This window comes from Solanum stenotomum, chromosome 11 (assembly GCF_019186545.1).
Source record: "Solanum stenotomum isolate F172 chromosome 11, ASM1918654v1, whole genome shotgun sequence".
Lineage (NCBI taxonomy): Eukaryota > Viridiplantae > Streptophyta > Magnoliopsida > Solanales > Solanaceae > Solanum > Solanum stenotomum.
In genome coordinates, this window is record NC_064292.1 from 5,898,513 (window position 1) to 5,922,703 (window position 24,191).

At 36.6% G+C, this 24,191-nt stretch overlaps 2 protein-coding genes across 2 annotated transcripts; one reads left to right on the top strand and one right to left on the bottom strand.

Moving 5' to 3' along the window:
* Positions 1-981: 981 nt before the first annotated feature.
* Positions 982-10,694, bottom strand: LOC125844108 (mitochondrial fission protein ELM1). The gene is made up of 10 exons (XM_049523358.1): positions 10,332-10,694; positions 8,993-9,222; positions 6,411-6,507; positions 3,937-4,086; positions 3,698-3,824; positions 2,845-2,957; positions 2,692-2,755; positions 2,509-2,602; positions 2,303-2,411; positions 982-1,215 (listed from the first exon to the last, which is right to left on the bottom strand). The coding sequence occupies exons 1-10, from the start codon at positions 10,521-10,523 to the stop codon at positions 1,114-1,116; spliced, it is 1,278 nt and encodes a 425-aa protein (XP_049379315.1). The 5' UTR covers positions 10,524-10,694; the 3' UTR covers positions 982-1,113.
* Positions 10,695-11,885: 1,191 nt separating this feature from the next.
* On the top strand, positions 11,886-23,764 carry LOC125844089 (protein TPLATE). The gene is made up of 7 exons (XM_049523330.1): positions 11,886-13,254; positions 14,340-14,936; positions 15,561-15,922; positions 16,413-16,716; positions 20,603-20,725; positions 22,112-22,558; positions 23,019-23,764. Exons 1-7 carry the CDS (start codon positions 12,127-12,129, stop codon positions 23,538-23,540), a joined length of 3,483 nt encoding a protein of 1,160 aa, XP_049379287.1. The 5' UTR covers positions 11,886-12,126; the 3' UTR covers positions 23,541-23,764.
* The last annotated feature ends 427 nt before the right edge of the window (positions 23,765-24,191 follow it).

Here is a 24,191-nt window from a genome sequence, read left to right on the forward strand (position 1 = left end):
ATATATTTAAAATAAATAAATAAAATATATCCAATATCTTTTTAAAAATATAAATTAGCGAGAAGAATTGAACCAACATAGTAATAATAATACTTCTTGTAAAGTTCTTAAAAGTTGATTTTTTTTTCCCCACATGTATATAATAAGAAATAATTTTTGACATGCATGCATTATAAGTTTTATATCTTCAATCTAATCATTTGATTAAGGATGAAATGGGAGGGGCGAGTTAGATAGAAACGTTTACCTAGTAAACTAGTATAAAGATCTAATAATGAAACTATAGTCGTTCCAACAAATTTTTTAAAGTGAAAAGCAAGATACAGCAATCTCAACGGAAGAAAAGGACCAACCGATCAATCGTTATTCAAGACTAACTGATCGATCATTATTCAAGAGAGATTCCAAAGGCCCAATTTTTTTGCTAGCTTCAAAACATGGGCCGAAGGTTAGAAGAAGACTAAACAAAGTCGTAGCTTAGTAGAAATTCTTAAAAACATTTAATAAAATTTGACTTCAACCCATCTTGTTTAGCCGAAAGACAAATATTCCTTGTTAGCCGAGTCACTTAATCACAAACTAGGTATGAGAAAAAATAAATTTCGCTCCACTTAGCCTTACCCATGCTCTAATAGCATGTGAGTAATAAGTTACGTAGGAACTGGACGATCCTATTAAGCCAAAATGCAAACAATAGGGGAAGATTCAAACATTTTTCCATCCTAAATAAATAACAAAAAAAAAAAAAGAACATCTCGCACCAAACAATAGGTACACACATATAATGTCTAAAGAAAATTCCAACAAAGCATAATTAGATTTAAACTTGTTAATTTTTTTTTATCTTTGGTTGAGCAACCAAATGCTTCTACTTTACATATGAAGATTGACATATATTTTTGTCAATATAAGTGGCAAAAACCCTCAATGGGTAAAAAGAATAGGAGCCTCATTGTTCAACTCTGATTTTATCTGGACAATTATTTCTTCTTTTTTTTCCTCCTGTAAAATTAAATCAATCATAATACATGGACTCAGAACTCTGAACACATCATAAATGAAAAAGAGAAGTAAAATTTGTAACAACAACAATATTAGACCAAAAAGGATTTTCTATGCTTTAATCTTCCATCCTCTCTCAGCAAGAGCTTCATTCACACGGCTAGCTGCTACTGCGGTATCATTAAGAGGAGGGTAACTCCAGCTTTCCGACATCTGCATTTTCAAAGGGGAGATTTAAGAAAATGTTAGGAAATATGTTTTGCGTATTAACAGAACAGAAAAGGAATTTCCAAGTGCTTAAATGAAGACGTGCAAATTCAAATAGCCGACTCCAACTTGAAATGGGATTTGGGAGTGAGGCGTAGTTATTGTTGTTGTCAAGTAGTCTTCCAGATGTGAGAACTTCCTCTCAACTCCATAATCAAGGCTACCTCAAAAATTCCTTCTTTATGGGGAAAGTAATAAAGCATCTTAGACATATTCACACAAGCAAATGTACTTCTTTATGGGGAAATGAACCATTTTTTCCAATTTCTCACGAGGCAGATTGAAAGCTAAGCAATGAAATTCTAAAGATTTCCCAAGGAAAAATAGAGGTGTAGACGTGTCTTTAACACTACTCATAATATATGGACGTATCGACGTAATTTGATCATCCATGCAGCACTTATCAAGGAGTCATATCGACTAGTATTGCATAGAAGAAATCAATTATAGGCACTATTACAGCTGGATCCGCTGACAAACTTGGGATTTGCGATCCCAGGTAAGATTGGTTTCAAGCTTTAGGATTCTTTTCTATCAGATAGGGTTGTAGCACAAAATGTAAATCTAAGTAATTGCCCATAAATCATGTATGCTGCTTCCACAAGCAAATCATCTAAGTAACTCTCAGAACATTTTCAGCATGAGCAATCCAGATGTCTTCCTGTAAAGCTCATTCTAGAAACACACTTCTTAGGTGACTCCTCACTATTTTTAACTCATGAAAACAATACCACGTAAACACACTAAAATAAACACGCCAACCATGCTCTAAATTAACCACTATCCCATCAAGCCCAAACGCTCATAGTGACAAGAAAGACAAGTTTGGACGCACAAGCACCTAGCATTGTCTAGGCATACTTGTATTGAAGAACAATTTTCCTTTTTCTCAAGGCAGAGTGTCATCACAATTATCAACTACTCTGAACAAGAATCATCAGTTTAGTTTGTAAAGAAGCGCCCAATGTATTTTTCAAGTTACAAGTTACCCTATTTTATCCATAAAGAAGGAGAAAGGAGAAGGGATCCTTACATCCTCAAGTCCAGTGAATGGCCTAGTCAGTCCTCTCTCTCTAAGTGTCTTGTGGAAATCTGTGAACTTCCATGTACAGCGTTCTGCTCCAACTACATACACAGGCTTCCTGGGAAGGAAGGTATGAATCACAATAAAATTTTAAGGAAAAACGTGTTCAAAAATACTAGATCATCAACAACCACTGAGCTAATAGTTAGACATACCCAGTACTGCAAGCCTCACTCAACATGCTAACTGAATCTGCTGTGATAACAAAAACATCAGCCCAAGCCAGATGCCCCATGTGTGGATTTGGCTCTGAAGATTTAAGAAAAATATCCATTAGATGACCATCCAAATAAAACTATAACTACAAAAACCAATACGGATTATAGTGTCTGAGTCACCTTCACCATTCCAAATGTGTACTTTTGGATCCAAACCAAGCTCTTTGACCACGATTTTGGAATGCTACAGGAAATGAACATTGCGCAGAGTGTCAAACACATTAAAGATGTCACCAATTGGTAATAATTTAAAACACAATCTGTAAAAAATACCTTTTCTGGTGTCCTTCTGGAGAATGAGATTCTTACGCTCCCACAGCTCCCAAGAACATTGTGAAGGGAGGCTGTTAATTGCTTTACAAGGTCTGCCCCATATCTGCAGTATCCTAATCATAATCCAGGAACGATATAAGATGTATACACATGAACCTAGCGGCAAAGGAGAAGCTACAGCGAAGGGATAGATAAAGAACAAAATAGTCATACTCTACAGTCTTGATAAAATTTCATGAATTCCCATACATGTCTAAGTTTTCTGAGACCACTTAATAACTGAAGATAGAAAAGCAAGATTCAAATATACTACCTTTTTGGAAGTCTCCAAAATAACACGTAAAGCATGCAACGAAGATGATTAAACTATATAGATACTAGCTGTTGAAAAGAAATGAGTCTCATTTATGACTGATTGGAACAGAATAAATTGGGTTACAATATCCTTAAACTGTGAACCAAGCAATATGAAACCCAGTTAGGAAGATAAAGTACAGTCCACTCAAGAAGATGTTGAGCAGCAACAACATAAAAACACAAAAATTTGGAACCAAGCAATATGGCATGGATAAAGATCACACAGTTCACTCAAGAAAATATTCAGCAGCAAGAATTGAAAAGCAATAAATCTACACAAACAGACCGGTCTGCTTGACGTGGAATAAGAAATTTATTCCAATTCATATCTCATGTTATTTCAGCCTCGTCTTTTCATACAAAGCTTATTCCAATTCATATCTCATGTTATTTTAGCCTCGTCTTTTCATACTTTCATTTCTTTAACAAAATGAAGTTATGAAGTTCGATTTTGCAATCAAAGGATATTGTCATTTGGATTGAAGAAATATCGTACTTGTAGGGCCTCCAATGTTGACCACCAATAAGGGCTTCGGCAAAGGTGCAAACTCTTCATGCCAGGTGGCGGCTGCAGCTCTAAGCGCAGCAAAATCAACTTGATGTAGAGCTCCTACCGTAAGTACCTTTCCAGAAGACAAAAGTCATAGCTCAGCAATTTAGGTACAAAAGCTCTCAACACATAAATATATTACATATTACATGCTGAAACTAAATATAAATGTTGAGGATACCTACAACATGTTTATCAGGTGGTTCATGGGGTGTTATCCACTTGTGCAGAAAACGAGGAACTTGTTCCTTTCCTTGAGGAGTTAAAGAGTAATAGTCATGCTTGGGGGTGATTACCAAGTCGAACCTGTCCAAACGGGACCTTGGGTGCTGAATCTGAAGTTAAAAAACAGTAGAGACAAATCAATGAGATTTTCTTCTCCAGACCCAAAAATATTCAAGAATTTACAAAAAACAATAAAAAATACACGGCATACAATCCAAATATGTAATAACAGCTTTCTTTGCTGAACTAAACAGGAAAATCAGCAGCTACATTTAACAGTCCCGAAAATCCTTCATGAGTCATCCAGCCGTTCGAGAAAAAAATTTGATCACAAAAGTTTAGGAAGTCTCTAGTCAGAGCAACTTGTGTACAACAATAACAACATCATACCCAGTGTAATTCCATATGTGGAGTCTGGGAAAGGTAGAATGTACCCTGACCTTATCCCTACCTCGTGGAGGTAGAGAGGGTGTTTCCGAAAGATCCTTTGCTCAAGTAACGCATATCAAAGCAGTATGAAAAGAAAGGTACAGAAGTAAAGAGGACATGACAAATAAATACAGAAAGCATTACATAGCACTCAGAAAACAAGGAACAGTAACAGTTGCCAAATAATGTGACTTATGTGTGTTACTGAAAGCCATCACCATGCGAAGCAGGGGATTAACGCTTCATGGGTGAAGTCATGCGTTTCATAGAAGTGTGTAATTCAACTAGTGATGCACAAAGTGATCCAACAAGAAGCATTCAATTCTTTGAATCTCAATTGAGGAGTTGGATTAATATCAACATTTTCATATCGTGGTGTTCGGGCCGTTTGCTCGTACCTCAACTAATTTCAAAAGGTACCTGCTACCCCTCACTAGCACAAGTATCCGGTAACTCTGTCAAAGGTTTGGACAGATCGAAGAAATCACCTAGTCTTTTTGACTCCGGACGAATTTGAACTTGAGTTCTCAAAATTCTCAACCCACTTCATCAACCACTAGGTTATACCCTTAGGTGCATAGTTGTAATTGATCATTAAAGTACTAAATTCATATATATTTGATTTTTTTTAATGTTATTGACTTCTGTGCTTCACTTCTTGCTTTTTGCTTCAAGCCTCATAGACCTTGTTGCTTTTAGAAACACAACAGGTTTGCACATTCACTACAAGGAATTCACTGGACTTGCAGCCTAATTTCTTCTTCACCATTTTGGTTCCACTGTAGCTCATATCAACTAGCAGTAATCTTTATCAGGAGAACATCTATTGTACTAATTCATGATAACAGCTGATTGACAGAGTGGGCCAAAAGAAAACAGATACATTGTTCATTGACATGTAGACTTGTGCATCCATATACAGATAGCTTGAAGTGGGAAAGACAGCTTTTCAAGCAGGCAAACATCCTCAAGTATCTGTCTGAACAAGAAAAAAGGAAGCTATACAAAAAAATTCAATATGCCTTTGGCTTCTCAAGAATTTAGTCTCTAACAGGCAACCAGTAAAAAATTACAAGACTAAACTAACTTATCAAATAAAATGAACTGCAAGAGTAAATCGCATCTTTCTTATATAAGTTTTTTTGATAACCAGACATACAAGTATATCTAGAGAAATGGAAATTGTTGTCGAGCTCGTCGCCCAGGATTGCCTAGTGCGGGTTACCTCTCCTATGTGGTTTGCGAGCTATTGCATAGGAGCGGGGATTTTACCCTGTGCGCACCCAAAGGGTAGATGAAAGTTCATAGATAAACAAAGCCGTCCAACAGCGAGAGTTAAACAACCATAGAGAAGAAGGGTCACAATGCACAACTTCTTTTGTATTAGAAAGAAAAAAAGGATGTCAGAAGACATTAAAATCTACCACGTGAAGAAATAAATTGGCAATTACAAAAGATATAGATAATTGGTTTCAATTGTGTTATGAAACATGCTTCTTGGAACCTTGTCTTTTAAGCATTCAGAGTTATACTGCAGATCTTCAAGATAATTTAGAACCAATTTGATGAAAATTTAAGTTATTCATAGTTAGGCTTGTAATTAGGAAGCTTTCGCCTTTCTGTACGCATGATTTAACCAACCCACTTTGAAGAATACTAATATTTCCTCAGCCCCTGTGGATCCAAGGGGTTCCTATCCTCGAGGCTATTAGTTTGTTACAACAGATAGCTTCTTCCTACAAATGTTTGTCACCTCTATAACAGAGATTTGGGATTATTGCAGTTGAAAGTCCATTTCACCAGTTTCTCTCTACTTTTTAATCTCCACAACGACTAAAAACTATCCAGTTATTTCACCACTGATGCAGGAAAGTCGTTTTATAAAATAAATAAACAGGAAGAGGTGAAAAGATTAAAAAGAAGAGAGGAAGTGGTTAAATGGACTTTCAACTATAACAATCTGCAGAAAAAAGCATGTTCCCCACAGAAAAATCAGATTTCATACCTGGACAACAAAAACATTATCAGATGCCAATCTTTTAATGGAGCTAGTAATTGAGATCGTATCTCTTCCAGATGCAATCACCAGCAATGGACCATCCCTGAGAATGAACAATCATTAGCTCACCATTACTTCGTTGAGTTTTTTATCAAGAGAACAAAGATTAGTTCTACCATTACAAAATTGAAGGTCATTTATGAGAAAGGTGTATTAAGATAGGAGCAGCTCAATACAGAAAATTGAGATGGTCTGTGTTCTTCTCTTTAGTTTTTGGTGTAAATCTGAATATAGAGATAATCATGTGGCTATTTCAGATATGCTAGATTCCTATTTGAATCTTTTTCTTCTATTGTGCCCTATATTTAGCTAAGCTGAATTGATTTCAAGAAATTGTAGGTCTACAAAGGTAATTTCCTTCTATGTAATTTTAGGTCTACCTCGTATCATTTTTAAACCTTTCCTCACCATAGTTCCACACCTATTGATCGGTGCATCTGAAAGTCGATGTAGACGTCGATGCAGGACATGACCAAACAATTTCAAATGATATAATCTCATTTTATCTTCAGTGCATGCTACTCACATCTTAGCCATAGTCTCATGATAATCCTGTAATGTAAAAGAAGATTGTCCATGTCCTAGCCTGCCTCCTTGCACTTGTAACACCAACTGACGCAGACAACCTCCATTTTCCAAGATTTTTTCCTGTCAAAATCAGCCCTCTAGAGGTTGGCCAAGAGAAAAAGCACATCTTCCTTGGCACACTTGGAGACCATATTGCATTACATGGGAAATCAATCTTCTCCCTAACCAAAAGTTTTTCATAAAAAGACTTCACCCAAACAGTCCATTGTTTCCCAAGCCCCACCACCAAAACATCGAGATTATCCACCAGACTAATTTACCTATGAAGTAAGTCTATCAATCTTTGAAACTCACTCACTTCCCAATCTTGGAAACCCCTTCTAAATCTCAAGTACCAAAAGGTCTTTCCACCTTGTGTCCACCTAGTTTGTTGATTTCTCAGGTCTCTTTGGCAAGATATTATGTACAAATTCTGGAATTCATCTTTCAACAATACATTCTCATACCAGTTATGTCCCCAAAAGTATACTCTCCTCCCCACTACCAACTTGAATGAGATATTCTCCATGAATTAATTCCATCCCTTCAAGACATTCAACCACACCCCATAACCAAAAGGCTCTTTTTTTTTTTTATGACAAGGGAAACCCGCAGCCGCTACCGTTTGGATGCGCACAGGGTAAAACCCCCGCTCCTATGCAATAGCTCGCAAACCACATAGGAGAGGTAACCCGCACTAGGCAAGTCTGGTGCGACGAGCTCAACCTAGAAGGCAAACCCCTTGCTTTCGCTGGCAAGGGGTTTCGAACTTGAGACCAAAAGGCTCTATATCTCTACTTTTCCAACCCCCTTCCGTAATCCCATATTTATCAACAATAACCTCCCCCCCCCCCCCCCCCCCCCCCCCCCCCCCNACACACACACACCAAAGACAACTTTATCCATCATCCTGCTCAAAGCTTCCACGACTAGAATAAACAACAACGAAGATAAAGGATCCCCTTGTCTCAAACCCCTCGAAAATCCAAAAAAACTGCACTGGTTACCATTAACCAACACAGAAAATCTCACTGAAGAAATACAAAAATAGATCCATCTTCTCCACTTCCCCCAAAATTCCATTTGAAGCATAATGGAATGTTGGGATTTCCAATTCACATGATCGTATGCCTTTTCAAGATCTGGTTTGCACAACACACCCGTTACTCCTTAAACCCTAAATTTCTTGTTGTTATGCTAATCACGTAAAAATGATAATATTTATGGGATCTACAACACTATCTCTTCTTGGTGGTTGAAAATAGAGTTACCAACAACTTCTTGATGAAAAGAATTCCGACACCACTTTTCTTTGTGGTGATCTGCAGTCTGCACTATTCCCGTGAACGTCAACTTTATATTTTTGGTGAATTAAGCACTCTGAAGTAGGTTGGTCCACTTTGAAATTCAGGGAGTATGTTAGAATGTCAAGTGGATATGGGTCTAAATTCATCCATGTCTAGATTCATTGTACTTGAACAAGAAAAATCATATCTAATATTATATAAGATATGTTAAAATATTTCATATTTAATTAAAAAATGTTTATTTACCTTATCAGCATAGTGATTAACAATTACCTACCCTATTAAACATAATCGAAGACTCCATTAGAACAAGCACCCCTTATACCTTGTTTAATTAAGTCTATGACAAGATTTTATATTTTCGCATAGTATCAAAGCAGACAAAGGTTATAAGTTTAAGTCTCTCAGCCACTCATTATCAAAAAGAATTTTCACGCGTTCGGTCCATGAAAAAATCTAAGCACACATAAGGGAGAGTGTCGAAGACATAATTAAGTAAGAAAAGTGTGCATTCTCTAACAACTTAAGTTTACAGATGAAATGACCACATACTTCAACAATTACTACCATGATTAAACAAATATCATAAAATGCAACAGCAACCAAACGAATCACATAAATGAAGATGAAAACGGGAACTGGGTGGAAACTTACTTCTCAAATGTCTCGCGAGCCATTCTAACTATACTCTTCACGTCAGCTTCCAAAATAGATGACAAGCCTACATTGCCACCATTTTCCATAGGCAAAGTTCCTAGTTGTCTAGCCCTTCTTCTGAATAGAATCCCACATATCTGGCTTATGATGTAATACAACTTTTTGTGTAATGATACAGGAAGCCAGTGTAGCCACTCATTAACTCCTCCTCTTGGTCTAGTAACCCGCTGCATGTATAGAAAGCATCAATAGCGATTTAAAAAAAAAAACAAGATTTATCAACAATTACTTTTTCCCAAAATAAATACAGGACTTTCGAGTTATCAGCCCCTACTTACCTCTCTGTATCACTTAATAATTTAAAACAACATCGTTCAAATCAAGGAAGACAAGAAATTTCTAATATCAACCAGATTAGTAGAACCTTCAATTGTTTCATTCACTCTACTCACGCAAATTTTTGAACAAGTGTACGAGCTTCAATACATTGTGAGAGGATCAACAAAATAGACAGGGAACCAAGACATAAATCAGGGTTAGGGAAAAATGGAGTTAAAAAGTGAAGAGGTCTATCATCCAAGTTTTGTTTGCTCGATTTGAAGCAAGAAAGCAAAAGGTAATAAGACCCTAAGACCCAATGTTGTGCAATCAAAATCTATTGGATAAGCAGTAAACAGTTTTCAACCCTTTACCATTTAAGAATCTATTAACCACTGTCAGTACAATCCCACTACCCCAAAGTCTTAAGACACGATATTTCAATTTCATGCCCACTATCTTGTCATGTTTGACTTTATTACCCTATAAATTCATAAAGATCCCTTGCAAAATATACTCTTTGCAACCATAAGCTACCAAAAATATTTCTTAAGACTCCTAAGTCTATACATTTGGCACTACCCAAAATTTTCATAAGTTTTGGTTCCACTATCATTTTCAACACCTAGCGGCACAATACAGACATATTTAAATCAATTTCCAGAAATCAGCACGCATACACCACAATACTCCAGCAACTCCAAATCTTATTCTCCTAATTCAATTTCACTAGGTTCATGTAAGACAGGAAATCACTCAGATACACTACGCAGATCAATATCTATATGACAAACATCATCCTATTAAGTTTGAGTTTCCTGAAATTTTATCTGTCCTCTTTGTAAACATATTGATTCAACATCTAGAATAACCATGAGTACTTTTTGCCAACTAATTTCAATACTAATTAAACCGTAATTAGATTACTGAACATGATTTCTAATAATTTTCTTCCTAAACTCAGAGAGGAGCAGCTAATAATTTTCTAATACAAATACTGGGGAAAAAAAGAGCTCACATATAGAGTGTGCTTATCGGAGAGGCCGAGAGCTTGAATCAAACCAATACTTTGATTCTCCGAAGCAGGAAAACCATTACCGATGACAACAGCTCGCCTAATCGCACCATGAACTACACCTTCAAATATATCCGGCACACCGCCCATTCCTCGTGGACTTGCTGGAGGTTCCGGTAACCGTATCGGCTTCATTTATACCGAAATTGAAAAAAAAAAGTTATCAAACCCTAGAAATATAGAAGATCGATTTCACTTCAAATAACCTGTTGATGACTGATGATGGCTTTAGATAACCGCAAAGGCCAAAAAAAAAAGGTTGATTTTTCTTCTTCTTTCTATTTGATGATTTCGTGGGGAGGACAACAAGGTTTTTCCATTACTTATTTTATTTTATTTTATTTTTTATTTTTGGAGAAAAAAAAAAGAACAATATTAAATTGAAATCAAATATACATAAAAATAAGTTAATCAATTATTTTAAAAAGGAACATGACAAATAAAATGGATTCACGTAACACTTTTTTTCTGTTACTTAGTTTAAATTTGCTAGTTCGATCACAACTTCAATATAACAACAATAATAAAAACATATCCATTGAAATATCATAATTAGGTTTGGAGATGATGAAGTGTATGTAGACGTTTTCATTACCTCGTGGATGTTGTTTTAAAGGCTATTGACTTAAGTGTAACAAATACAAACGCAACGAAGAAGAAAATGGTGGGGAAAACATAACAATTAACTAGGGAGCAATGCAAATCTTAAAAGAACAAGCTTAAACTCTCATAAAGCAAGATAACACTCCACTATATAGTAACCTTCTACACTAATACACATCATCCACACCCTTTTGTCTAAGATCATGTCCTCGATAACCTGAAATTGAGTCATGTCATGTCTAATCACCTCTCCCCAATACTTATAAGGTCTATCTATACCTCTCATCGTACCTACTAACCAACCCATCGCACCTCCTAACGAGAACCTATGTGCATTTCCTTTTTACATATCCAAACCACTTTAATCTCGATTTCCTCATTTTGTCCATACATCATTATTTTCGCGATATGCATCTTATGAACATGTAAGTTCTTGATTGAATAATACTTTGCCCCATATAACAAAATCGATCTAACCACCAATTTCCGCATTACTCCAATAATTTTTTGAACAATAGGCTACCTTGCACAAAACATAATTATGTTTTTAAAGATAAATATTTCTCCATAATTAGCTCGATTTCTCAAGTCAAAGTTATATTTAATGTCAAAATACTATTAATTTGTTTGACCAAGTAAAATAGCTTTTTCTTTATAGAATATAAGTATTTTTTTTTGGAATTTGGATCAAGCACACATTATGACTTTAAAATTATCAAAACATATTTTTTAAAATCGATTAACCAAACACAAATCTTTACTCATATTAGCACACTAAATTAAAAATAACTTACATGTGAATAAATACTAAATTAGTATTAGTATGTGTTAATTAGCTAAAACAGTTTAATAAAGATGATGAATTGAACATTTTATGGTAAAAATACACTTTTGAGCGTCAAATAAGGACTATATTTGCAAAATATAATCCTTAGATAAAGCTCCCCGTTAAACGATCCACCGGCCCGCCGGAAACTTCCCTCCGTGATCAGAAAAAGCTACCTATGGCAACTCACAGTTGAGTAACCTTTCCTCCATTAGAGCTCCGAAGCAGCATCCTACTACTACTGGTGTGATTTTGCTTCAGAGCAAAACATACAAATCTCTACTGTTTCGCTCACTTCCACGGCTACAAATGGATATACTTTTCGCTCAGATCCAAGCCGATCTCCGTTCAAATGACGCACTCCGTCAATCAGGAGCTCTTTTACAAGCTCTCCAACAATCCGCAGCCGGAAGAGACATCTCCGTCCTCGCCAAATCCGCTGTTGAAGAGATCGTCGCATCACCAGCTTCCGCCATTTCAAAAAAGCTCGCATTTGACCTAATTAGATCCACTCGTCTTACTGCTGACCTTTGGGAAACTGTTTGTACCGGAATTCGCAATGATCTCGACTTTCCTGACCCGGACGTTACTGCTGCTGCTGTGTCCATACTGGCTGCTATTCCTTCTTACCGTCTCGGTAAGCTTATTTCTGACTGTAACAAGCAGATCTCTAGTTGTTTTGATTCTTCGAGTGATAATCTCCGTTTTGCTATTACTGAAACTCTTGGTTGTATCCTTGCACGTGATGATCTGGTGACATTGTGTGAGAATAATATGAATTTGTTGGATAGGGTTTCTAATTGGTGGAATAGGATAGGGCAGAACATGCTTGATAAATCTGATGCTGTTGCGAAAGTGGCGTTTGAGTCTGTAGGGAGATTGTTTCAGGAGTTTGAATCGAAAAGGATGAGTCGTTTGGCTGGTGATAAGCTAGTGGATAGTGAAAATTCTGTTGCTATTAGGTCTAATTGGGTTTCTTCTATGGTGGATTTTGTTTGGAGAAGAAGGAATGCTTTAATGGCGCGGTCATTGGTTCTCCCCATAGAGAATTTTCGAGCTACAGTTTGTCCGCTTGTGTATGCTGTGAAGGCAGTAGCTTCAGGTTCGTTAGAGGTAATCAAGAAGTTATCGAGGTCTTCCAAGAGTGGGAATGCAAGTTCAGTAGACACTGTGAATGTGGAGAAGTTTGTGGGTGTGTCTGATGTGGTTTCACATTTGGCACCTTTTCTAGCATCATCATTGGATCCATCATTGATATTCGAGGTGGGGATCAACATGTTATACTTGGCTGATGTTCCTGGAGGGAAACCCGAGTGGGCATCCACATCCATCATTGCAATTCTCACTCTTTGGGATAGACAAGAGTTTTCTTCTGCAAGGGAGAGTATCGTTAGAGCTGTTGTCACCAATTTGCATCTTCTTGATCTCAGTATGCAGGTTGGTGAATCCGTTGCCTTCTTGTTTGTCTTCTTCTGAGGACAAATGAAAATTACTGATTTGGCTTATTAACAACAGCAACCTTTAATTTCTATGATCCTCTATGATGATTATATCTGAATGATAGTAGATTCTTAGTACATCATTTCACTGTTCAGTAGCAGTTACTGAAATCATGACCCATTCAAGTATTACATTAATTATCGATCTAAAAGAAAAAAAGTATAACATTAATCAGAATACGTAGATGATCAGGAATCATTCTTAGATGTTTTAAGCTCCTTATAAGAAGAACAAAGATTGTATTTTTGTTATTTTGTTTTCTCTTGATGTAACTGTCACGTTTGGCTTCCATCACAAATTTTGTCATGATGATACTTATAAATATACTGGATATGTTGACTTCTCAAAAAAAATAAAAAAAATCATTGACTGGTATAACTGGATTTCCTGATGCATGCTACTATAACCACTTCCCCTGCCTCATTTCTGCATTGTGCTAATGTTTGCTGCAAGTTGTTCAGCAATCTAGCAGGTGTATATTACTGTTCAGAATATATTATGCTCTTGTTTTTGAAGTTTCCTTCTCGAGAATTTTACTTTTCAAGTTGAATTGATTGAACACAAATGGTTTCATTTCAATCCTGTTGGTAACGATCTCCTCTTCATTTCCTTCATCCTTCTTTTCATCTGGCCTTAGTTTAGTATACTGTACCTTATTCTTTTGCTTTTTCTGAACTCAGTGCAAACTACTTGGAGATCAGTCTTCATTTTTGCTTGTTAGTTACTGGTTGGTTTAAAAAGAATTAAAAAGAGAAAAATGATATGACTCTAATTTCACCTCTTGGTGTTCTAGCTGGTTGGGCATGTTTGCAGAAACATTGTTCAGTTTCCATTTTCCATCACCTCTGCAATCTTGGTATATCACAGTAAGATCTTTTGGTGATTCAATTGTGCATTGTGTTACGAATTATTCTGATCTGATCATGAAGGAGAATTGATTTACTTTCATGATGATGGCCTTGTCAATTATTTGTTCAGTCATTGTCTAGAAAACACTTACCTAATACATTTGCTTTCTGCAGGTTTCTTTATTTAATAAGCTGCTTCTTATGGTGAGAAATCTGAGAGCAGAGTCAGATCGCATGCATGCTTTAGCATGCATCTGTCGAACCGCTCTCTGTGTTGATCTTTTTGCAAAAGAGAGTGTTAGAAGAGGGCAAAAACCTGTTCCAGGGACCGATATTGCTTCACTTTTTGAGAATGCAAGAATAAAAGAGGACCTCCATAGTGTAACAAGTAAAACCTTGTTTAGAGAAGAACTAGTTGCAATGCTGGTGGAGAGCTGCTTTCAGTTATCACTGCCACTTCCTGAACAAAAAAATTCAGGTATGGAAAGCAGAGTTATTGGAGCTTTAGCCTATGGAACTGGTTATGGTGCATTAAATTGGACAGAACCAGCTTTGGAAGTGGTGGAAGTTTGTAGACCATGTGTCAAATGGGATTGTGAAGGTCGAACATATGCTATTGACTGCTATTTGAAGTTGCTTGTCAGGCTTTGTCACATTTATGATACAAGAGGAGGTGTGAAAAGAGTCAAAGATGGGGCTTCTCAGGACCAGATTCTGAATGAAACACGGTTGCAGAATTTGCAAAGGGATCTTGTCAAAGATCTACGTGAGGTTTGTTGAGCTTTTATAGTTACTTAATGACATATGTAAGATGCAATTTGTCCTTCGAGATTGTTCTAGCCCATGGAATAGCCCATGGAATTGTATGTTTTAAACTTCAATTGCCTTTTGTATATTGCCAACAAAACCAAAGTTGCTCAAGATGCCCAAGTATTATGTTGTGTTTACACATGCTGAATAAGTCTTTACAGAAGTTCTTGTTTAGCTGAGCCTGCCTCATTATATCAGCCGTCCTAAACCAACACGAAGTTTTCATCTCTGGTACTGAATGCTTTTGGATTATTCTAGCTTAACTTTTCTTAGTTTTTTCCAATGCTAAGATGAAATTGAGCTGCAGAGTTTGTTCATCAGCATGTCATCCACTAAAGGAACTCTACACCTTCTCTGACTATGTCCCCCTTCCTCCTCCATAATACTGAAATGAAGGGAAGAGGAGGAGATAAAGCTATATATAATCTGAAGTTATTCGGGGTGCTTTTCTTCTACATTTGTGTTTTATTAGTAATTTCTGTTCTGCCTCAGGCTCACCGTTTGTCATGTTCCAACCTTTTGTACTACTTCACTAACCAGGTGAGATATTGTTTCTTAAATTTGTCTGGAACTTGCATCTTGCAGGTGAACACTCCTAGAATATGTACTCGACTTATTTGGGCTATCTCAGAGCATATTGATCTAGAAGGGTTGGATCCACTTCTGGCTGATGATCCAGAAGATCCCCTGAATATAATAATATCAAATATCCACAAAGTTCTCTTCAATATAGATTCGTCTGCCAGCAACACAAATCGCCTTCAAGATGTTCAAGCAGTTCTTCTGTGTGCTCAGAGGTTGGGATCACGTAATCCCAGGGCAGGGCAATTGCTAATAAAAGAACTTGAAGAGTTTAGGACCAATGCATTAGCTGACTCAGTGAACAAACATCAGTGTCGGTTAATACTGCAGAGGATCAAATATGTCACCAACCACTCGGAAAGCAAGTGAGTTGGATGTTACTCTTTTCTCTCAATTGATAATGGTAATATAATGTAGATCAGATGCTGCCCATATCTGATTACCCTGTAAAATGACTGAAATGAAGGGGAAACTCTTCATATAAATTTAAACTCCTCAAAAATCATTTGGCTTCTAGATCTCTATTCAGAATCCTCATCTGTTTTGGAAAAATAAGCTCCTATGACTGAGATTGTGGGAGTTAACCTGAAAGGATTAGATTGTAGTTTATTCCTAGTTAAACATTTAAACTTCTGCAGTCAGTATCCCCTCGGTTCCTCCAGGGGGTGGGGGAGGTTTAGTGTTTAAAATAACATAATCTGTTTAAGCAAATGTGAGGGGTTTAGATGGTTGTAGGATACTTCATCTGCAAAGTTATAAACTTTCTTAGCAAAACTGTGAAACATTTGTTGGATGATACATCATTCTCAAAAGAATTGTTGGATGATACTTCTGTTTTCTTTTATCTTTTCCAAGGTGGGCTGGGGTTGGTGAAGCAAGAGGAGATTATCCATTTAGCCATCACAAGTTAACAGTTCAGTTTTATGACGCATCTGCTGCTCAGGACCGAAAACTGGAAGGATTGGTGCACAAGGCTATTATAGAGCTTTGGAGGCCTGATCCTAGTGAGCTAGCTCTATTGCTGGCTAAACGAGTAGATTCTACTTTACTCAAGGTTCCTCCTAGTGCATATACTTTGACTGGCAGCAGTGATCCTTGTTATGTTGAAGCATATCATTTGACTGACCCAAGTGATGGAAGATTTACTCTGCACTTAAAGGTCAAGATCTCTACTTCTCTTTGTTGTTATCGACTTATCATTGATTTGTTTCTTCTGTGCGGTGCATCTTTGAAATCATTTACAAAACGTTTCTTGCCATTATGGCATCCTAGCAACCATGTCTTGGCTGTAGGACAATTGTGATTTGCTTCCTGGTTGTAGATGGTAGAATGCATGTAGTATACTTCTGATGAACAAAGTTAAATCTTGCTGAGTTATTTTGGGATGGAGGGACAGTTTCTTGTTACATTCTTACTGAAATGATGAAGAGGAGTTTGGATCTTTGGCTGGCAGGGAAGGTGGGATGTATTATGTGGTGGTAAAGGCAAATCCAGCTATATTAAACGAACAATTTGAATTAGGCTGCAGAGCTTTAGGGATGTGGAGATACTTTTTTTTTTTTTACATTCGAACTGGAAAGAAGAGTTTGGCTACAGTGCTTAAGACAAGTACAAAATGTACTGGTATAGACCAGTACAAAGTGCAACAAGGAACATCAATTATTTTATAAATTTATATCTACTTTTTTTTTAGTAAAACTATTTTAAAAATGAATTTATCGTGTTTTGATAGGAGGAAATTTTAACGACGTGTATTTTCTTGCTTCAGTTTGACGAAACACAAATTTTGTGAATGCAATTGATACGTGTTACCTTAGTTCCTAGCTGTTCTATGTTTAGACAAAAACAGAGAAGAATAAACGGAATAGGCATTGAACTCAAACATGGGCATGGGTGGATTTGTTCCACATCCATTTGATGTTCAGTTCGATCAGCAACCATGGGAAGAAAAGTTTGATCAGCAACCCACCCCTGGCATAAGAGCTCCCCACCACGCCCTGCCTAAACTTTAACCAGCCCTGCTATGCATCCACCCCACCCCATTTCCATCTCTACATTATATATATATATATATAGAGAGAGAGAGAGAGAGCAATAATTTGCAAAGACTTCTTTTCCCTATTAAGGCAATTAGCTAGTGCTTTATAAAAGAAGTCTCATATGATATCTTTGGACAATTCTATATAACCCTACCCATCAACTTAGATCTTGCTGTGTCTCATTTATAATATCCCAATTATAGTTTTTTCATGAGTAATTACCAAATAGGAGTGAACTACTGAATAAACATGCAAGCAAATAACATGATAACATGTTCATTAGCGTGTCTTACTCTGAAATGCAAGGGAGGTGGACAACAAACCACAGATAACATGATTGGAAATGGCGGTTTACCTGTGAAGCTAGCTGCACTTATTACTAATTTGATCGATATGTTTGAGATCTTTGATGATCCATCAAATATCCCATAATTGGTTAGTGGGCCACGGGGGCAGCCTTAATGTTATGTGCTAACAAATATTTTGATGAAATATGAGTGCATTGTTGTATGGAACCATTGGTCAGGTGAATCACTATTTATTTGTAGTTTTCGTAAATCTTGGAGGCAGCATGTCACGACCCAAAAATGGATGTGATGGCACTCGTCGTATCCCACCAAGACAAGTCAGCCTAAAACCCAATCATTTCTATAAAGTGCGGAAATAAAGCAAAGTTCAATAATAATTACTATTACGAAAACAAGTCAACTTAATTCAATCCCCAAAACCTGGTTGTCACATGCACAAGCCTCTAATGTAAATACTAGAATTGAAATAAAATACGCAAGTCTCAAATGACGTTGTCTTTCAAGTAAAAACAAAATCATAAACAGGAGTAAGAAGGTTCGCTGAGATGACAAACAACTACCTCTCAGATCTCCACAGAAAACCTCGGAAACGAAGAAAATGGAAGGTATCACGAAGATCCGGGCTCGTAACCTACAAAAGATTGTAGAAGCAAGGGGTGAGTACCAAACCACACGGTACTCAACAAGCAAACCTCTAAACACAAGCTAAGGGGATAGAATACAAGTACTCCTCACACCCCAACCGAACCTTCACAACTACAATCTGTATAAAACCAACCCAACCTAACAGTTCACAATTTACAAAGCATATAGCTCAACACAACACTCTAACAATTTCATATCCTCAACAACAACAATAGTTTCATATCCTCAACAACAACACTCTAACAATTGCATATCTTCAACAACAACCTCCATATTCATCAGTCACAAGTTCCATAGAAAGGCACTCACAAGATCAAGTTCACCAATAATAAATGAGTGCAATGTAATGAAATGCAATGTCAAGTATAGTGATGCATGTCTGACCTAATGATACACACCCGCTGTCTCTCAGTCCGGGACCCATGGGGGACATATCTATCCATGCATCCATCGCGGCGCGCGATACGATCCTCGATAATAGTAACCATCGCGGCGCGCGATACGTCTCTCGAAATATAGTATCCATCGCGACGTGCGACACGTCCCTCGAAATATAGTATCCATCGCGGCGCGCGATACGTCCCTCGAAATAGTACATCTTCTTTATTTTCTTATTCTTCTCAATGCACATAACACTTGTCACAACCATGTCTCAGAACAATGCAAATGACATGTTCACACAAATAATGAGGAGATGACCATTTTCATAACATTGCACAATTCACAACAACACAATCAGGATACAACATCAACAATGATTCAACAAGCCTTTCAAACAATTCTCAACACATCACACAAATAATTGATCACATTGCCTTTTATTATCCCTTTCTCATCACTAGAATTAATCAATGTGGACAAGTCAACCCATCACCAAGCCTCATTACCATAAACACATATTACAAGGAAATACATGAATTCCATACACTTAACAAGGGTTTAGAAATCCACTTGCCTCAATCAATCAAGAATTCACTCTGAAACTTGAGTCTTCCCCTTTCGTTGAACTTCCAACTCAAAGCAATCTATTCAAATAAATGACACACAATAAGATTTCAAAACTAACAACACCCATATTACTATAGGTTTAGCCTAGACCCAAAAGATCACCTAAATCTATAATCAAGACCCTAAGTTCCAATTCTTTTCCAATATCATAAATATAATAATATTAATTAAAAAGGAAGCCAACTGGATATGAACCAGTGGCGGCAACCATGCCAATTCTCTTAATACCTGCACCCAAACTAATAACCTATCCATCCAAAGTATAAATTAAGCATTTTCCAATTTCAATTTATTATTCATTACGGAAAGAATGAATTGAAATTAATGCCAACCTCCAGATCTTGTTTCCCCCAAAACTTCCAACCAATATAATCCTTCCAATTTCTAATGATTAATTAATCATATATCAATTATTGTCATAATTATCCAATATGAGTATTAAAAGCTTATGCCTTTACTGAAGGACTACAAACAGCGAAAAAAAATAAATATATATATATGCCATTCACAGATTTTGTCAAAATCTGACCCTTTTTCCCCTCAACTCCACGTTACCATAAATTAACAATAACCGACTATTTGTGTATCCATAAAATAATAAGAATTAAGGTTGTGATTATACCTTATATTTGCTTCCATCGAGTTTTTACAGAGATGCTACGGTTGATTTTGAGTTTGACACAAAACATCCATCCTCAGTTAAGTTAATTTGTATGGGCCAAGTGGTATAGGGTTTTAACTTAAAATATATTATATATGAATTTGGCTCATTTAACCATCAACTAATAAAAATTAATTATTTAATAAATACCCGTTAACTAAATAACCGTAGTTAAATAAATAGTTCAAAATTCCCAACCAACTTCACCAACTGATCAAAAGTGACTCAAGGCAACTACCAAGATGGGTAAAACGGTAATTTTGTAAAAATTTCTAAAAATGACTTTTCGGGTCATTACACAGCATCCAGCAACAAATACAGTGTATTTGCACCTTTGCGTGAACACCATGGTTTTCATTGTATTAACAATCATAATGTTTGCAGGTTTTGAATTTGACCGAGATAGAACTTAACCGGGTGGATTTACGAGTTGGACTTTCTGGTGGATTGTATTTCATGGATGGATCTCCTCAAGCAGTACGCCAGCTGCGGAATCTTAATTCACAGGTTAAACCTTGTTTGAGACAGTCATGCTTATTTATCTCTGAAACCCATTTTCCTCCCTTGTGAATTTGATTCTTCCGCTGACAGAAGGCAAAACTATTTTGCTCATTAAACATGTTATTACTATTTTTAGTCCACCTTCTAGATGCATCTTCTCCTGTGACTTTTGTCCTAAAATGTATTATGACTATGGTTACTATCAAATGCTAACTTGATAAAATTAGTACAGTTGTTCCTGGAACAGACATTAACAACATTAGCGATTTGGATCATTGAAGTAGTAATTGAATTGCGTGTAACATATTATTTCTGTGTTGCTCAGACAGTCAGACTCTTCCAAAATGTCACTGGGTGCGTATTGGATTCATCAAAAGTATTGCATTTTTTTGAGAATCCGATACAAGCGCGATTGCATTTTTGGAGAGTCCAAGCAACATAGTATTATTTAGCAATTTAAACGGTTAGAGAGATGACTTTTGAGAATCCGACACAAACGGTCTATGCAAAAAAGATTGTCTTCACTATGCCTCATCACATGTGGGACAATCTTTTTTGCATAGACCAAGTACATAAAATCCTTTTAGGTGATGGGATGGGGAGAATCAAACCTAAGATCTCTGCATGCTGTAGTATCATGTGAATTGGGTGAGTTTTCTCATGTTAAAAGTTCAACTGTTTTAGAGGAAGCATGCCTATTTAACTATTTTATTTTAGGTTGCTACAGATGGCATGCTATAGTGACAGTTGTTAATCAATGAATTGGCACACTAAGATAGAGGTTAAGGTTCATGAATCTTTTTGTTGTTGTCTGAGGTTTCTAATCTCTTTTTTTTTTTTTTTTACCATATTCACCACTTATCAAACATAGAAAAACCACAATTCGTGTTTTCAGATACTATCCAAATACAATTAGAAGCCTAGATTGTCTCTTGCATGTTTGGTGTGGTTACACCTCTTTAGTTTGGCTTGACATGTGAGAAGGAAGAAGAAAATATGTAATGGTTAAAGATCCCAATGACTTGTTTCAAGTCTTAAAATTTCATTTCCCATGTTGAAAATACAAAATAGTGTAGAAACTTGTATTGGTTGTTCCAGGTTTTTTGGACCAACATCGCCTCTTTTGAAGGAAGTTCCCTACCTTCGACTGGGCCAAAAAGCTGGGGTGGGTAGGGGGGATATGGACGGGATTTTTCTGATTTACCTGAAACCTTTTTTGCTAATCTCGTTTGGCTCGAAAGAGTTGCTCGATTTTGAATAACCCTTTATATTTTCCATTCATTATCCGTATACATTGAATCTTGGACCCAAATGTTCATTTGTGGTACTCTTTACATTGATAGCTTCTGCTTTATTCATGATTGATAATTGACTGGACTTGCATGAATCCAGGAACCAGTACTCACCAGTGTTACTGTGGGCGTTTCCCATTTTGAGCGTTGTGACCTTTGGGTTCAAGTACTTTACTATCCTTTCTATGGTTCTGGTCCTGCTGATTATGAAGACTCTGAAGAGGATCCACAAGTTATGAGACAAAAGAAAAGCCCGAGACCTGAATTAGGGGAACCTGTCATTTTGAGATGTCAGCCATACAAAATTCCTCTGACTGAGCTTCTTTTGCCACACAAAATTTCACCAGTTGAATATTTTCGTCTATGGCCTAGTTTACCTGCTATAGTTGAGTGTACTGGCACCTATACATATGAAGGAAGTGGATTCATGGCTACTGCTGCTCAGCAATATGGGGAGTCTCCGTTTCTAAGTGGCCTGAAATCACTGTCTTCCAAACCTTTCCACCGAGTTTGCTCGCACATTATCCGTACGGTTGCTGGATTTGAGGTCAGTAACTTCTTTTCTGAAGAGTTCTTTTTGTCTTCTGATTTTCTTTTGAAAGAGTTTTACTATGTTGGATTTAGAAGCCACCTTTAAGTTTTTAGGCACTTACTATTGGGAACCCCTAAACTATCATCATTTTGCATGTTCCATACATAAACTATTGAGTGTTCACAGATCCCCCTAAACTACCGTGAACTCATTCTTTCAGTCATCTCCCACGCGCCTCTCAATAAGTTATGCCAAACATTTTACCCATATTCAACCAGTGATTTTTTTAATATAAAGGGAACAATAGGCCAGGGGATAACAGGAACACCCAATAGTTCAGATATAAAACTGGCAAAATGACGATAGTTTGGGTGGGGATGGGGGCGTGGGGGTAACTTATTGTGTCAATTTATAATCGTTCAAATTCAATATATTCCATATTTTCTTTATCTCATTGCTGTTTGGTATTGAACAGCTCTGTTTTGCTGCTAAAACCTGGTACGGAGGGTTTTTAGGCATGATGGTTTTTGGTGCAAGTGAAGTGAGCAGAAATGTGGACCTTGGCGACGAGACAACCACAATGATGTGCAAATTTGTTATCCGAGCATCAGACGAATCCATTACCAAGGAGATTGCTTCAGATTTTCAGGGTTGGTTGGATGACCTAACTGATGGCGGTGTTGAATACATGCCTGAAGATGAAGTGAAGGTGACTGCTGCTGAAAATCTAAAGATTTCAATGGAACGAATAGCCTTACTAAAGGCTGCAAGACCTCGCCCAAAGTCTCCAAAATCCGAGGATGAAGAAGAGGAGGAAGAAGAAGACGATGAGAACAATAAGAACGATGACATACTTAACGTTGAAGGTGGTAAAACAAAGGGACCAACTACTCTATTCAAGTTGACAGCAGAAGAAGCCGAGCATCGAGCACTTCAAGCAGCTATTATTCAAGAATGGCATATGCTCTGTAAAGATAGAAACACCAAAGTAAATTAATTTTTTGCTTACTTTCTTTTGGCATATTTTGATTTGATAATTGATTTAGAAGTTAGTTGATTGAAATGAGTTCCAAGTTTGTTTTTATGTAATTCTAGTTTATTTCTTTTCTCCCAGTTTTGTAATTTCTATGTACCTTTTTAAAGCACTCTGAGGCTGTAAATTAATTCTATTACTACTATATTTTTTGTTTGTTCAAATGAACTTTTATCGACCTTTTTTTTATAATTTAATTTCCTCTCCATAGTTGATAGTAGGATCTTGTGGAATGTTCACAGTTTGATAGCCAAATTTTTTTTTACTTTATATTAGATTTACAAATTTCACTATGGCAAATACTTACAGCATACATCAACATTCTTTTAAAAGTTCGCAACTGATACCAAAATAAATACAGAAAAATACAGAAAATACAGTAAATACCAAAATACAATAAATACAGTAAATACAACTAATGCAAACAGACTTTACTTTAATAGAGACAGAGAAAATACAGATAGATTTTAACAAATCCAAAATACAGAACTTAATATAGCAGAAATCGGCAAAATAATTTTAGCAAAATAAAAAACACAGAACTTAATATAGCAGAAATCGGCAAAATAGCAGAATAGCAGAAATTAAGATTTTTGTAAATCCTACTCAGTACTC

Excerpts from the sequence above, each read along its gene's own strand:
- LOC125844108 (XM_049523358.1), bottom strand. The coding sequence starts at position 10,523 with ATGAAGCCGATACGGTTACCGGAACCTCCAGCAAGTCCACGAGGAATG. Across the intron at positions 6,508-8,992 it reads GCTCGCGAGACATTTGAGAA|GGATGGTCCATTGCTGGTGA; the intron begins GTAAGTTTCCAC and ends GTTCATTCTCAG. Across the intron at positions 3,825-3,936 it reads AACCACCTGATAAACATGTT|GTACTTACGGTAGGAGCTCT; the intron begins GTAGGTATCCTC and ends TCTTCTGGAAAG.
- LOC125844089 (XM_049523330.1), top strand. The coding sequence starts at position 12,127 with ATGGATATACTTTTCGCTCAGATCCAAGCCGATCTCCGTTCAAATGAC. Across the intron at positions 15,923-16,412 it reads ACCAACCACTCGGAAAGCAA|GTGGGCTGGGGTTGGTGAAG; the intron begins GTGAGTTGGATG and ends ATCTTTTCCAAG. Across the intron at positions 22,559-23,018 it reads GTACGGTTGCTGGATTTGAG|CTCTGTTTTGCTGCTAAAAC; the intron begins GTCAGTAACTTC and ends GGTATTGAACAG.